The following is a 15,821-nucleotide window of genomic DNA, read 5'->3' on the forward strand; positions in this document are numbered from 1 at the left end:
TTTTGGAAACGGAGGTTTCTGTATGGTGTCTTTTGTAGCCCTTTCTCCACGTCCCTGTTTTTAGCTGTCTTCTTTTATGTCAACTGGGATGTACGTGTAGTCGTTTATCTAACTCCTCTCTGTCTTCGTGTTCTATAGTTTTGACATTGGCGCGTATGACCCCAGCTGTTCCTGCGCCCTAAAACAAAACAAACAAATAGTTATGTTCCCAACAGAAATATCGATTTTTTTTTAAAAAAAAACGTCGCAATTGTACATATTTGCAGTAGTAATAGAGAGGTAATCCCAAAGAAAGCACGTGTTGACTGATGTGAAAATTACCGAACTATCAGTTTAATAACTCACAGCCGCAAAATACCAACGCGAATTCCTTACAGACGAATGGAAAAACTGGTAGAAGCCGACCTCGGGGAAGATCAGTTTGGATCCCGTAGAAGTGTTGGAACACGTGAGGCAATACTGACCCTACGACTTATCTTAGAAAATAGATTAAGGAAAGGTAAACCTACGTTTCTAGCATTTGTAGGTTTAGAGAAAGCTTTTCACAATGTCAACTGGAATATACTCTTTCAAATTCTAAACGTGGCAGCGGTAAAATACAGGGAGCAAAAAGCTATTTGCAATTTGTACAGAAACCAGAAGGCAGCTATAAGAGCCGAGGGGCATGAAAGGGAAGCAGTGGTTGGGAAGGGAGTGAGACAGCGTTGTAGCCTCTCCCCGATGTTATTCAATTTGTATATTGAGCAGGCAGTAAAGGAAACAAAACAAAAATTCGGAGTAGGTATTAAAATCTAAGGAGAAGAAATAACTTTGAGGTTCGCCGATGACATTGTAATTCTATCAGACACAGCAGAGGACTTGGAAGAGCAGTTGAACGGAATTGACAGTGCCTTGAAAGGAGGATTTAACATGAAGATCAACAAAAGCAAAACGAGGATAATGGAATGTAGTCGAATTTAGTCGGGGCATGCAGAGGGAATTAGATTAGGAAATGAGACACTTAAAGTAGTAAAGGAGGTTTGCTATTTGGGGAGCAAAATAACTGATGATGGTCGAAGTAGAGATGATATGAAATGTATACTGGCAATGGGAAGGAAAGCGTTTCTGAACAAGAGGAATTTGTTAACATCGAGTATAGATTTAAGTGTCAGGAAGTCGTTTCTGAATGTATTTGTATGGAGTGTAGTCGTGTACGGAAGCGAAACATGGACGATAAACAGTTTGGACAAGAAGAGAATAGAAGGTTTAAAATGTGGTGCTACAGAAGAATGCTGAAGATTAGATGGGTAGATCACGTAACTATTGAGGAGGTATTGAATAGAATTGGGGAGAAGAGGAGCTTATGGCACAACTTAACTAGAAGAAGGGATCGGTTGGTAGGACATATTCTGAGGCATCGAGGGATCAACAATTTAGTATTGGTTGGCAGCATGGAGGGTAAAAATCGTAGAGGGAGAGCAAGAGATGAATACACTAAGCAGATTCAGAAGGATGTAGGTTGCGGTAGGTACTGGGAGATGAAGCTTGCACAGGATAGAGTAGCATGGAGAGCTGCATCAAACCAGTTTCTGGACTGAAGACCACAACAACTACAACATAGACAGGTTTAATTTAAAACTTCATCGTCGCTGCCTAGTGCAAAGCTGTTCATCCTCATTTAATTTCAATGGACAACATTACTCATTGTTTTCTGATCGGCTTGTAAGCTGAAGACCGATGAAAGTAAACTACGGTTGGACAGCCGCAGTTAATGTTACAAATATTTACAAATAGTGAACTAAAGTACTAAACACATGTTTTGGTCTGGCAACAAACCGGAACTTATTTTTAATTTTGCAAAGAAATATACAGAAGTCATTCCAGCACTGGTAACTACTGCGGGCTTGCACTGGTAACGAAAACAAACTTGTATGAAACGGTTTGTAAGCAATAGAGGTGGCATGAACAATTGTATAGGAGGTATAACAAGGAATAAAGTGTGCTATGTATAGAAAATTAAATTTTATTAACAGTAAGAACAACAATAAGTTTACATGAAAAGTAAACGTTGCATTGAGTGTATTTCATTTTCCTGCTGCGCTCAGTACAGCGCACAGAAATGACGCATTTTGGTCTGTGTGTGCTCAGCACTATGTTCATATTGTTGTCGCCGGTGGTGTTTGCTTGATTTGGCACAGCTTGGAAATCTTCCACTACTGTTCCCACTGCGGATCTGCTACCTTCCATACGAGAGGTTGTCCTCTTGTTTCGGCGGGCCGCAAATTCTTAGGCGGTTGGTGTAACTGAGGTGGCCTCGGGACAGCATACGCCAAGGAAACTGGAAAAAAGTAAATGATGCTTTAGACAGATTGTAGAGATGCATACCAACAAATGGCTGAGGTCAGAGACTGAAATACCGCCTGTTGTTTTTGGTATTTTTCACTTTGCAACGCAGAAACAACATTAAAAACAAATAGTGTCAGCTGTAAAGGAATTCTGCCTTCTATTTCTGCTTCATGTTGACAAAGAGGACAGGTAGAGTGAGGTAGGTGAAAGAAAGAAGTAGTACTGTATAACGCAAGACAGTGTTACCATTATCATGGACAGAATTATTACAGAATTATAATGCAATTTAAACGAGGTTCATTTGACAACTATCGGGCTGGATAAGACCCTTATCAGTAAACAAATGGTAGCCTGGCATTGACAGCTCCTACTGTTATGCTACTTTTGCTGTACAGAGCACTGTGCCTGCCAGGACCCCGTGAGCCGATGCAGTAAGAGATTCGTCTGAAGCGGGGCGGTTTTGTGAGTCGATCTTGTAAAATCTTTCAACAAAATTTGTTTAAATGAATAGTTTTTTATAAAATGTGAGTTTCTGGACAATGTGTCCTCTGCACGGTATTTGTAGGCAGTAAATCTGACAACACTGATTTCGCCTCTTTTGTGTCCATTTGCATTTCAACGCCTTTAACGCTCGCACCAATCAACGGTCTTTTATCCTGCACAGTTAGAGAAATTAAATGTTAAATACTTTCCTCAAATACAGTGAGAACTATCCTATCAACGAACATTATTGGACCAAGAAGCTGGAAAGAAGGATAGGACCAAAATGACAGCACTGAAAACCGATTTTCAGATTTCAAGGTGATCGGAACTCTTCTAGATTTCATAGCTCAAGCTTTCCAAAAACGGATGTGGAAGATATTATAAGTAAAATGCGTACTCTTTTTTTTTTTTTTCTTTTTGTGAGACTGAACTTGAAGAGGGACATTTCAAAATGACATATCCTTAAAGTCATAATACAATAAAGATCGCTTATGGGAGTTAGTGAGAGTAAAAACCTACTCTAATTCTGTAAAAGATAGCTTTTGGAAGTTACTAGGTGCAAAAACCTGCCCTAACGGTATGAAAGTGGTATCTTATGTTTCATCGCTTCTTGGGTCAACTTATCTATGTGAGGCAGGGTTTTCAACGATGAACACAGCGAAATGTGTGAGTAAAATTGAAATGAGTGATCTTGCATGCATTCCACGAGGGGAGTTTCAGAACTAGTCAAATTTCTCCTTTCAGAGGCTTTGCTTGCTTTTTGATATAACATAGTTGTGTAAACGATAAATTCCCCGCCCAGTCCACACCCTGTCCCCGCGCTTCAGTCGCAGACGGCCAATGTGATGGATCCAACACAAGCTTTTCAGTTTCAGAAACAACAAATCGCTACCTTATTGACGACGGTACACATACTACTGGCTGCAGGAGCTACGTCGGCCCAACAACCACAACCGACCAACCAACCAGCCCAACAAGTGCCGCCGACCACTATACCACCGTCCCGCAAATTTAAGGAAACAGAGGATAAATGGATTGAATACCTGACTCGGTTCCAAGCACATTGTCAAGTTGATCATGTTGAAGGTACTGTAAAGTCACAATACTTCCTTTCGATCGTGATGTCCCCAGTGTTTAGGTTAATAGAAAAATTATTCTCAACCGTGTCTTCGGACGAACTAGTCCATAACAAAGTAATCGCTGCATTAACTCAGTACTATGCCCAGCAAAGCCAAGTAGCTGCAACTAGATACCAGTTCTTTCACTTGCAGAAAACGCCGGAACAGACTTACCGCCAGTGGTACACAACATGAGTAGGTAGTGTAAATTGAAGTGTAGTTTTGGCAACTTTTGCAATGATTTAATGATACGTGATGCAACAGCATTGTGTCCCAGATAGAAGAACAGGGGGAACAGACTTTACTCTGATCCATCACTTCGCCAAGTATTGAAAATCTTAGAGCAATATGATTCGGGTACCATAGCGTGGATAAGTTTGACTGGGTCCCAACTGGTCCAGTCGAATCACTCCTTGTCGCGACAGCCCTAGAAACCACAACGTGCGCGTACACTGCAGCGCCGACAGCCATATAGACAGGTAAACAGGCATGTGAATTTAGTGAAGTCTTGCCCTAAATGTTTTGCTCGCCATAAGACAGGACTGCCCATCACGTAACGCAATGTGTTTCACGTGTGGAAAGAAAAGGCCGTGTCCAAGGAGTTTGTTTGCAACGGCAGAAAAACGCCGATTTTGTCAGCTCCCAGAAGAAAACAGGCTCGCGCACATGCAGTGAACGGTGTGTTTTCAAAACTTAAAATAGATTCTCTTAATAAGAAGATTAGGATTGTTCCTACTTCTCGCCTTAATGCTGTACAACGACGTTCTAACAAACTATTTGTTTCACTACGAATTGATGGCCGTCGTGTGAACTTTTAGTTAGGCACAGGTACCTCAGTAACTTCGTTTAATCGTGCCATGCACTAATAGTTAGGCTCATAACGCGTTTCTGAATCTAGCAAGCACCTCACTGCTTAAGACGGACAAGAAATTACAGTGCTTGGACAGTGTAGTTTGTCTGCTAGTTACAAATCTTACACCAGGACAGTGGAGTTTACTGTGTTGAAATCAAGAGACAGTGAGAATATATTTGGTTTAGATGCCTTTGACTTGTTTAAACTTAGCATCCAAAGACAATGTACTCTCATTGACTGCTTTTTCTCCAAAAGACAGTGTAACTAGCTTGCTTGAAGAATTTCCTGGACTATTTTCAGAAGGAATGGGAAACGCTAATAACTTTGTAGCGCAATTGCCCGTTCCGTTCCAATTGCTTTAATAGACAAAGTAGCCTGTTCATTGAAACAATTGCTCCCATTCAAGCTAGTCGTTGGGTAAGCCCTCTCGTTTGTGGCCTAAGCCTTGAGGTCGCATTCGTATTTGTGTTGACTTCAACCCACAGACAATAGTTGGCACTTATCAGTTACCTCGCCTTGATAAACTCTTGGGCAGGCTTGGTGCAGAACTATACTTTTCTAAGATAGTTTTCGTGATGCCTACTTGCAAATTCCATTGGATGAAGAATCACAGAAAGCGTTTGTTGTAAATACACACTTAGGACTGTTCAAGTACTTGCGTTTGCCCTTCTGCAGTGCTTCCGAACCCGCTATTTCTCAACGTTACTTGGAACAACTGACTACGTGCCATTTTGTCCAAACTATCTTCACGATATTGTCGTCTCAGGTCGTACACCAGAGGAACACATTCCCAATTTGTGTACTCTTTTTTGAGTGATACTAGAAGCAGGACCCAACTGTCATCTTGAAGAGTGTCTTCGTTCAGACAGAACTCCAGATTTAGGTCCTGTGACAGTCAGGATGTGGACCCCTCCAGTCTCATTTGCTTGCAATCCTTGACCTGTCTTTTCTTCTCAATGTGTCCGTGTTAGGCAAGTCGAGATACTACATCCGTTTTATTCCGAACGCTTCACAGATCGCGGCTCATTGTATCACTTGCGTCGCAAAAACGTGCGTTTGGTGTGGACTAAAGACTGCCAAGACGCATTTGAGGAACTCAAAAATGCTTTTAGTGCATTTTGACCCTGGCAGATTAGTGATGCAAGTAGGCGCTCCTTCCTTCGGAATCGGCGCTCTGCTTTCGCACAGAATAGGTTCACGAGCTTTTGCCTCAAAGTTGTTAACTCAAATTCCGTGCAATTGTTCTCAAATAAAAAAAAGGCTCTCGCCATTGTGTATGGAATGACCAAATTCCATCACTATTTGTGTAGTCGCAAGTTCGTTTTAGTGACAGACCACAAGCCTCTGCAGTCCTTATTTCGTCGTTCAAAACCAGACTTACACGCACTGCTCAAAGATTACAGCGTTGGGGTTTGTTGCTTTCACTGTATCAGTATTATATTGTGTACAGACCTACGGCACAGCATGGCAATGCAGACGCCTATCTCGCCTTCCGATTGGCCCAGACTCTGATTTAGATGCAACTGCTGCATCTTGTTAGCAAATCGATGCGCAGGACTCTGAATTCGTGGAATCTTTTCCCTTGCACTGCAGAAAAATAGCACTGGACATGGAAACAGACCCAGATCTCAAGTTTTCTTGCATTCCCACGTATTGGACTCGTTCAGTGAACAGTATCCGAAACTCAGCTGTGCGACTATATTTTGCATGTCAACATAACCTTTCAGTTCAACCGGATGTTACTCTAGTTCAAAATGATATTGGACAATCAAGTGTGATAATTCCCAAAGTGTTGCAAAAGGATAGGTCGCGATTGCTCCACCAAGAGAACAGGCACTGTACATGGCAGGGCATGAACGCCCATATTAAAATAAATGTCGTGTCACTAGGGCCTCCCGTCGGGTAGACCGTTCTCCGTGCAAGTCTTCCGATTTGACGCCACTTCGGCGACTTGCGCGTCGATGGGGATGAAATGATGATGATTAGGACAACACAACACCCAGTGCCTGAGCGGAGAAAATCTCCGACCCAGCCGGGAATCGAGCCCGGGCCTTTAGAAATGACATTCTGTCGCGCTGAACACTCGTCTACAGGGGGCGGACAGTGCCCATATCGAATAGATGACATCACATTTTCGCGCATGCGCGGAAAACTAATCCTCTCCGCCACAGACATTCTCAGCTTGGCCTAAGAATAAATCCCCAAGACAACGAGTGAGCACAGACTTCGCAGGACCATTTTGGAGTACTCCTTGACTCAAAGCGATAGTCTGTTTTAGCGAGTTCCTATTTGCGGTGCCTATGAACTCTACCATGTCACGTAGCACCATTCAAGTGTTGTCCTCAGTATTTCGTATAGAAAGTTTCCCAAAAGTTCTTTGGTCTGGCAACAGACCACAGTTCACTTCACCCAATTTAGAACAGTTTTGTGAACGAAATGGCATTCGACATCTATTAAGTGCTCCAATTCACCCCCTGTACAATTGAGAAGCAGAACGCTTCGTACGCACTTTTAAACAAGAGATGGCCAAGCTTCATACCACCCAACTCACGGGAACAGGCGTTGCCACACTGTTTCTCGTCTCTTATCCCTCCCACCCAGGAGACGGACCATCACCGGCGGAACGTCTGCATAGCCGCCGCCATCGGATGCTGCTACACTTGCTACACCCACTGCAGCATACGGCGCCATCAGTGTCTGCAAGTATTACTTTGTGAAGCGCGATCTTGTTCATTTCACGGTTTATGACAACCTTGGACACTGGGAAAGATGTGTAATGCAGGAACGCATTGGCTCTTCTACATCTACCTCTATACTCAGTTTGCCACAAGGCGGTGTATGGCGGAGGGCACAATTCGCGCCAAAGCCATATTTCGCCCCTTCTATTCCACTGGCGGATCGGGCGAGGGGAAAACGACTGTCTGAACGCCTCAGTACGAACTCTAATTTCCCTTATCTTTGAATGGTGATCATTGCGCCATTTGAAAGTTGGTGGTAACAATATATGCTCTACATCCTCGGTGAAGATCGGATTTCGGAAATTAGTGAGCCCCTGTCGTTTAGCGCGCCGTCTATCTGAAAGTATGTCCCACTTCAAACTTTCTATGAGATTTGTAACGCTCTCACGATGGCTAAATGTACCAGTCACGAATCTTGCCGCTCTTCTTTGAACCATCTCAATCTCTTGAATCAAACACAACTGGTAAGGGTCCCATACAAACGAACAATACTCTAAGACTGGACTAACTAACGTATTGTAAGCTATGTACTCGATTGCAGCGCCGCCACCAGAACCAAACTGTGCGTGTCATTTTCCCTGTAATTCTGCTACTTTTCTTCCACCAGATTCACGACCTCACGGCACCACGCGGCCTTCGCAGCCTCCCGCCGGAGGAGGAGCGGATGGACGATGCGCCCTTGCCTCCGCCGTCCCCGCTCGCCGACCGAATGGTCGTGATCCGTCATCATCGCCCCAGAACACACCCTCATGGATGGGAGTGCGCCCAGAGAGCAGCTTTCTGAAGGATGTTTCTGTTGCCTCGCAAACCAAATGGCGGGGTGTGGTCAGGAGTTTGCTGTCCTCCAGTCACGTCTCCCAGCTCATCTCTATGTCCAGTGTCCTGCCTCCCCCCCCCCCCCCCCCCCCCCGTTGTTTGCATCCTCCCTAAACGACAAAGGTGTGGCATTTCGTGAGGGAAAAAAGAGCTGGCATAAGCTGTCACCAGCACACCAGGTTGGCAAAGATGAAGCGTGAAGAATGGTTAGTAGGTGCTGGATCAACCGCACCTGTCACGAGAGAGGTCAGAGACACATTCACAAGCAACATGCCGCCAACGCATTCTCAACAGCATGTATTTAAGTCACCGCCGCTGACTGGTTCATATGGCTCTGAGCACTGAGCATCTGAGGTCATCAGTGTCCTAGAACTTAGAACTACTTAAAGCTAACTAACCTAAGGACATCACACACAGTCATGCCCGAGGCAGGATTCGAGCCTGCGACCGTAGTGGTCGCGCGGTTCCATACTGAAGCACATAGAACCGCTCGGTCACATCGGCCGGCCGCCGCTGGCTAGAGTGTCTCATTCAATCATCCAGTTTGGCGTCTGGCAGATTGCTCGGAGAGCGGGTTTAGTTCGTCAGTACATAGCGACCAGATTAGTGACTATTGTGGGACTAGTTTAGCTCAATCAGAATTGTACTTTACATCAGACTGCAAGAGGACTATTACTGATGAGCTTTCTCCACAACACATGGACTCTATACAAGTTAAGTACATGTTTTTCCACTTCATGTAAACAAAGAGCCATGTTAATCCACGTGGGCATTTGTCATCTAGAAAATAGGACACCGACCACCATCTCCCTTGCTTCCTTGCTGTACAAGACTCTAAGTTTAATTACCTAAATCTGTGACAGTCTTTGGCTATTTATACAGCAAGGAAGCTCTAGTTTGCAACTACTGTTTGCGGATTAATCTTTATTGTCAACGTGTAATGATAAGTTTAGTTACATCTAACACGTTAGTTGTGATATTAGGTTAAGTCGCTTGCATTAAATACTTGAACCGCTATGTTTTCCTGCCGTTAAATATTCAGTTCGGAATCAGTCTCTTCCTTTGTATTTCAACACAGTGTCTTTGGAATGACATTCATCGGTCAAATGAAGTTCTGTGATCCAAGGAGTAGTGCTGTGTTGCAGCAGGAATCGAGCTGTTCGAACAATTAACGTCACAGATCGCGGAATCTCGGGCTCTTCTCGAACTTCGATCTAGCGACTTCTCTTGGTATTATTTTCGTGACAGGTCATAGTTATTAATATACTGTGAAACTTTATCACAAAAATAACCTTGAAACACGTACTGTAGTACGTTATAGAGTGTATGTCATATGTAAACACAGCCTTTAACAAATAAACAAAGGTTCAGAATCGCGATTCAGTCTAATTCTCCAGCTTTAGCTTGTTCTGCAATGTAGTCGCTTCGGTTGGCAGTATCTCCACAAAGGGTCTTTTGCCACGTATTTATTCTCACGATTACAGTAACGGTCAATTTAATGTACTGTATTATGTTTACTAGGCATCTAGTTCCAAATTAATTTCCTCCCTTGTTTCACCTGAATGTTACCATTGTGTTCTAAATGTGATAAACAACTGGTAACATTTTTACACATTAAGTGAATAGGGATCAAATTACTCATTTGCAACTCAATTGGTAAATTATTTTAGTCTCTAATAACACTGTATTGGGCTCATATCAAGTAATACTTTGGAACGACATAACTTTCGCAGTTGACTGTTAACTTTACATAAAACCGCGCCATAAATATTTATATTCAGTGCTCTTAATTACTGTATGGGAACTACCATTATAAATTTGTTAAAGTGCGACAGGAATTTATACGAAGGTAGGATTTGTTTCCACTTCGATCTGTCTTTCACGAAACTGTCAGATATCAAGCATATTTATAGCTTGTCCTTGGGGCAATCTTCTAGCTTCTCACAATCGCCTGCTCTTGCGCCGCGTGAGTCAAATGTCACGCGATTGTTCGAGTTAGAAGATTTCTTTTGAACAGTTTTAACAGCCATTTTAAACTAGAGATGAAAAAAAAAAGGTATAACCGAAAACCCGTTGTGTTAACGATAGCATTCATTCTTGCCACGGCCTCGCATCAGGTGGTCTGTCAACATAGTGACGTGAGTGGAGTCAGATGTTTTAGAAGGTGACTGATTGAATATGAGAGATATCACTTCCACGGATAGCAATTACGTGAGATATGCGCACACAGACCTTCATAATGATCTGAAAACGCGGTAAACGTTCTCCAAGTAGGTACCACGGATTCTGGCGGACGACTTCAATGATACGCGCGAGACAACTTGCCAGCGGAGGCTGACACTTGATGAAGACGAAAATGGGACTCTGTTTTCGACAACAGTGGCAATGGATAAGACATGGATGCCGTTTTTAAATCCACAAACGAAGAGCCAGACAGCTCAGTGAACACACAGAGGCTCGACACCACCAAACGTGCCTGTGATGAGAAAATGATGGTGGCCTAGTTGTGGGAGAGAACTGACAACATCCGTACTCTTAGCATTTTAAAGAGCACAACGGTGACTGGTGCGCGCTAGCAAGACTTTTTGAAGAACAAGCCCTACAAGCACTGCGAGAAAAACATCTGGGAAAGGTTGCACGTGTGCTCTTTCTTCAAGAAAGTGGACCAGAATATTGGGCAACGTGGCGAAGGAGTTCATCGCGAAAAGAACTTTGAAATTGTTTCTAATTCTCCTTACTCAGATGACCTGGATCCTAGCGACTTAGCGGCGTATTGCAACTATGAAAGGGACACTGTACTCGCTCATTCTTCAGTCATATCGCTGTTCCAGCAGCTTTTTCTCAGAAATCAAAATAGGCCCCCGGAGAAGTGTTCGCAGCGGCCATGAAATCATGTCGTCGACGTTTTGGAAAGTTTGAAGGGCTGAAGGGAGGTTATTTTGAGAAATGAGTTATTAATTTTCTGCCTGACTACTTTGTGAAAAAGAAAGTCGGTGCCTTAGAACTTGGACATACCTGCTGTCGGTTCACACGGACCTAACGCAGCAGGGATTCAGTTCGCCATTTCGTACCTCAGGTTCTAGCCAGTTCGATGTGAAGCATGACACTGTTTCATGCTTGATATCCATTAATTTTATTATATTATTTCATATTATATATTATATTTTATATTATTATACATTTATATATTAAATTTTATATCGTATAGTCTATTGTATTATATTTTAATATGTTTAAATCTCAAATTTATCCAAATATTACTGGCTTAACTTACCAGAGTCAGAACGATTGCTGTCAATATCATTCCGCTGAAAACTTGAGAAGATCATAAACACCAAGTGCTTTAAACTCATGCTGCACCACTCCCATTATTGAACTTCAAAGACAGTACAACCACTGCCGGTTTAAGTAAGTAGCAAGTGTTGCACGTGCTAAGGGCTCCTAGCTAGCATGGGACCCTTTACTCTTAGCCCAGCTTTGTGGGAATTATTAACGGTTAACGATTTTGAATGCAGAATAATAACACTCTCACGTTACCCATATATGCAGCTGTGAACGCGAGTGTATTCACTGCGCATGAGTCTGAATAATAACTGCCTCAGTCGTAATTTTTTCGTGTTTATTGAAACACGTACATTATTCATTTCGGACCCTGTGGGTCCACCGTCAGACACAAATCGTCTATATTGATTATTTAATTCTGATCAGGTGATGTTTGTCCCTGTTATGAGAATGTTAGACGATAGAATTTGTATTTCACCAATCAAATGACGGAAAATATGATGTTAAACCGGGATGAATTTATGGAAAAACGGAGAAGGACCATTTTTAACATTCTGATGCAAGGAGACGTTAGTTTATCCTTTCTGTGATCATACACTTGGTTTAAGAATCGTGAAAGAAGGTTGTATACATGGAAGAACCGTGGAGATACTAAAAGGTATCAGATAGATTATATAATGGTAAGACAGTGATTTAGGAACCAGGTTTTAAATTGTAAGACATTTCCAGGGGCAGATGTGGACTCTGACCACAATCTATTGGTTATGACTTGTAGATTAAAACTGAAGAAACTGCAAAAAGGTGGGGATTTAAGGAGATGGGACCTGGATAAACTGAACGAAACAGAGGTTGTACAGAGTTTCAGGGAGAGCGTAAGGGAGCAATTGACAGGAATGGGGGAAAGAAATACGATATAAGAAGAATGGGTAGCTTTGAGGGATGAAGTAGTGAAAGCAGCAGAGGATCAAGTAGGTAAAAAGACGAGGGCTAGTAGAAATCCTTGGGTAACAGAAGAAATATTGAATTTAATTGATGAAAGGAGAAAATATAAAAATGCAATAAATGAAGCAGGCAAAAAGGAATACAAACGTCTCAAAAATAAGATCGATAGGAAGTGCAAAATGGCTAAGCAGGGATGGCTAGAGGACAAATGTAAGGATGTAGAGGGTTATCTCACTAGGGGTAAGATAGATACTGCCTACAGGAAAATTAAAGAGACCTTTGGAGATAAGAGAACCACTTGTATGAACATCAAGAGCTCAGATGGAAACCCAGTTCTAAGCAAATAAGGGAAAGCAGAAAGGTGGAAGGAGTATATAGAGGGTCTATACAAGGGCGATGTACTTGAGGACAATATTATGGAAATGGAAGAGGATGTAGATGAAGACCAAATGGGAGATACGATACTGCGTGAAGAGTCTGACAGACCACTGAAAGACCTGAGTCGAACACGTAAGGCAATACTAACCTTACGGCTTATCTTAGAAGAAAGATTAAGGAAAGGCAAACCTACGTTTCTAGCATTTGTAGACTTAGAGAAAGCTTTTGACAATGTTGATTGGAAAATATTTGTATGGAGTGTAACCATGTATGGAAGTGAAACATGGACGATAAATAGTTTGGACAAGAAGAGAATAGAAGCTTTCGAAATGTGGTGCTACAGAAGAATGCTGAAGATTAGATGGGTAGATCGCATAACTAATGAGGAAGTAATGAATAGGATTGGGCAGAAGAGAAGTTTGTGGCACAACTTAACCAGAAGAAGGGATCGGTTGGTAGGACTTGTTCTGAGGCATCGAGGGATCACCAATTTAGTATTGGAGGGCAGCGTGGAGGGTAAAAATCTTAGAGGGAGACCAAGAGATGAATACACCAAGCAGATTCAGAAGGATGTAGGTTGCAGTAGGTACTGGGAGATGAAGAAGCTTGCACTGGATAGAGTAGCATGGAGAGCTGTATCAAACCAGTGTCAGGACTGAAGACCACAACAACAACAACAACAACGTGACGTCGCTCAAGACGTAAACCCATTTATCCATTTTAAGGCACTTCATAGTTGTAGTTTATCATGAATTGACCAAAGATGAAGTTTACCAAGTAGTGTCAGAGATCAGAGTGATAAATAAATTGACATATGCAAGTTTTCAGATGATTAAAATAGCTAAGACTAGCGAAATATGCCTGTTCATTAGATGTGTATTAATCTTATGGAAGATTTTTTCCCCAATTGTTTTAACAGATTTAGGTTCTTACCATTGGTTTCATCGAGTAGTACTACCAAATTGTTTTCTACCCTGTCGATAATGTGCTTGGTTTCCGACATTAATACTCTGCAAAGTCTGGTTTTTCAAAGGCTTCAGTCCCAAAGCCTCGATGTGTTTGAGAAAATTCGTGATTAACCATCAACTGTTTATTACAGACCTATACCTGTTTCGGTCATAGACCACAATCACAGAACGTAAGGAGAAAACAGATCAGGTTAAAGCATAGAATAATGTTTCTTACGGGCTCGTATTACATCGAAGCCACAATCAATTGATTGAGGACTTTTACTGTGATAAATCTGATGTTATATAAGCCCATTAGGATATAAAGTATATTTTCAACTCATCTGTTTCAAACTTACCTCCTCTAATGATGGGCTATCTCGGAAGCTGGTGGTTCATAACGAATTTTCTCAAGTACATAACGGCTGTTGACTGTCACTTGACGAAAAACTTAAACATTCATGTGTTCTTCGAAAGGGGTTTTGAAATTCCTGTCTGTATTACCTACGTAACAGGCAGAAAAAGTGGGACATGACAGTTCATATACTCACTGTTGTTGAATATTTGGGTATTTGTTATTAAGTTATGGACTAGTAAGAGTCATAATTGTGAACTAGTAAGTTTCCTACCAGTGGAGAATGCATTTTTTAAATAGTTTAGCAATGGGGCCTAGGTTTGAGATGCTGACAAGTATTTTCTCTTCTTTCTTTGTGTGTCTGTTGGTTGTATTATTTCTCTGTATTTGTGTGCCTAAATTGTCAGTTTTTTCATTATGTAGCCATTGTTTGTTGAAATACTTTTTAACTTTAAATGCGAACATTTTAGGCTAGGCTTTACCGTGTCTGTTATTAACATTGTTTCGTGTCTTGATTCTCCACTAGACAGTGCCACAAGGTCCTCCAAAAAATCCCAACACACACATACACAAACGTTATACTAACCAATGTAAATCCACCTGATGTTGGAGGTTTAAAACTTTGAAACGCGTGGTGCAGATAAATAAAACGATGACTGGTAACAGTAGAAATACTTTTTAGCTCGTAAAATTTTTTCTGAAGGTTGTTTTTTCTAACTTAACAGAATGTATTCTATGTAGTATGGTCCTAAAATATGCATGTTTCTGAGTAGTGAGATGGCTAGGTGAGTTGTCTATTGTTATGTTTGCGTACGTGTGTTTTCTATGTATGTTGGATGTATGTTGTTGTCGGATGTTCGTCATTTTAAGAGTCAGGGAATTTATTCTTTTGTTGTCCTCAAGCTGTATTGTGTACTTTACGTTTTTATGGAAAGATCGATGTAAGTAGTCCTTCAGTTTTACCTTTTGTGCCATCACATAGCAGCAAAGTGTCGTGAACCCTAGTAATAGACTATGTAACTTTGCGCCTATTGTTTTCTTTAAGAAAAGTGTGCATCTTGAGTGATGTGATGTGCGATTAGAGAAAGGACAAAACATCTGCTGGCTATAAAACGTTAAGAATGTCTTCCTTGGTTTTCGCTGTTTCTAACAGTATTTTTCAACTCTTGCTTCACTGGTTAAAACATATGGCTGACATACAGTGGAGAGCCAAAGAAAGTGGTACATCTAGTTGATATCGTGTAGGTCCATCGCGAGCACGCAGAAGTGCCACAGCATGACGTGGCATGGACTCGACTAATGTCTGAAGTAGTGCTGCAGGGAACAGACAACATCAATCCTGCAGGGCTGTCCATAAATCCGTAAGATTACGAGGGGGTGGAGATCTCTTCTGAACAGCACGTTACAAGGCATTCCAGATATGCTCAATAATGTTCTTATCTGTGGAGTTTGGTTGCCAGCAGAAGTGTTTAAACACAGAAGAGTGTTCCTGAAGCCACTCTGTAGCAGTTATGGACATGTGAGGTGTCGCATTGTCCTGCTGGAATTGCCCAAGTCCGTTGGAATGCACAATGAACATGAATG

General features: G+C 42.0%; 1 protein-coding gene across 12 annotated transcripts in view; it reads right to left on the reverse strand.

The window, feature by feature from the left end:
- Positions 1-1,986: 1,986 nt before the first annotated feature.
- LOC126339612 (inter-alpha-trypsin inhibitor heavy chain H4-like) overlaps positions 1,987-15,821 on the reverse strand; it is a 173,455-nt gene continuing 159,620 nt past the window's right edge. For all 12 annotated transcript variants that reach the window (XM_050001645.1, XM_050001649.1, XM_050001657.1 and 9 more), the window contains one exon: positions 1,987-2,317. In XM_050001645.1, coding sequence (XP_049857602.1) covers positions 2,266-2,317 — 52 coding nt within the window. In that variant the 3' untranslated portion in view covers positions 1,987-2,265. The remainder of the gene's footprint in view (positions 2,318-15,821) is intronic.

This window comes from Schistocerca gregaria, chromosome 1 (assembly GCF_023897955.1).
Source record: "Schistocerca gregaria isolate iqSchGreg1 chromosome 1, iqSchGreg1.2, whole genome shotgun sequence".
In the NCBI taxonomy this organism is placed as follows: domain Eukaryota; kingdom Metazoa; phylum Arthropoda; class Insecta; order Orthoptera; family Acrididae; genus Schistocerca; species Schistocerca gregaria.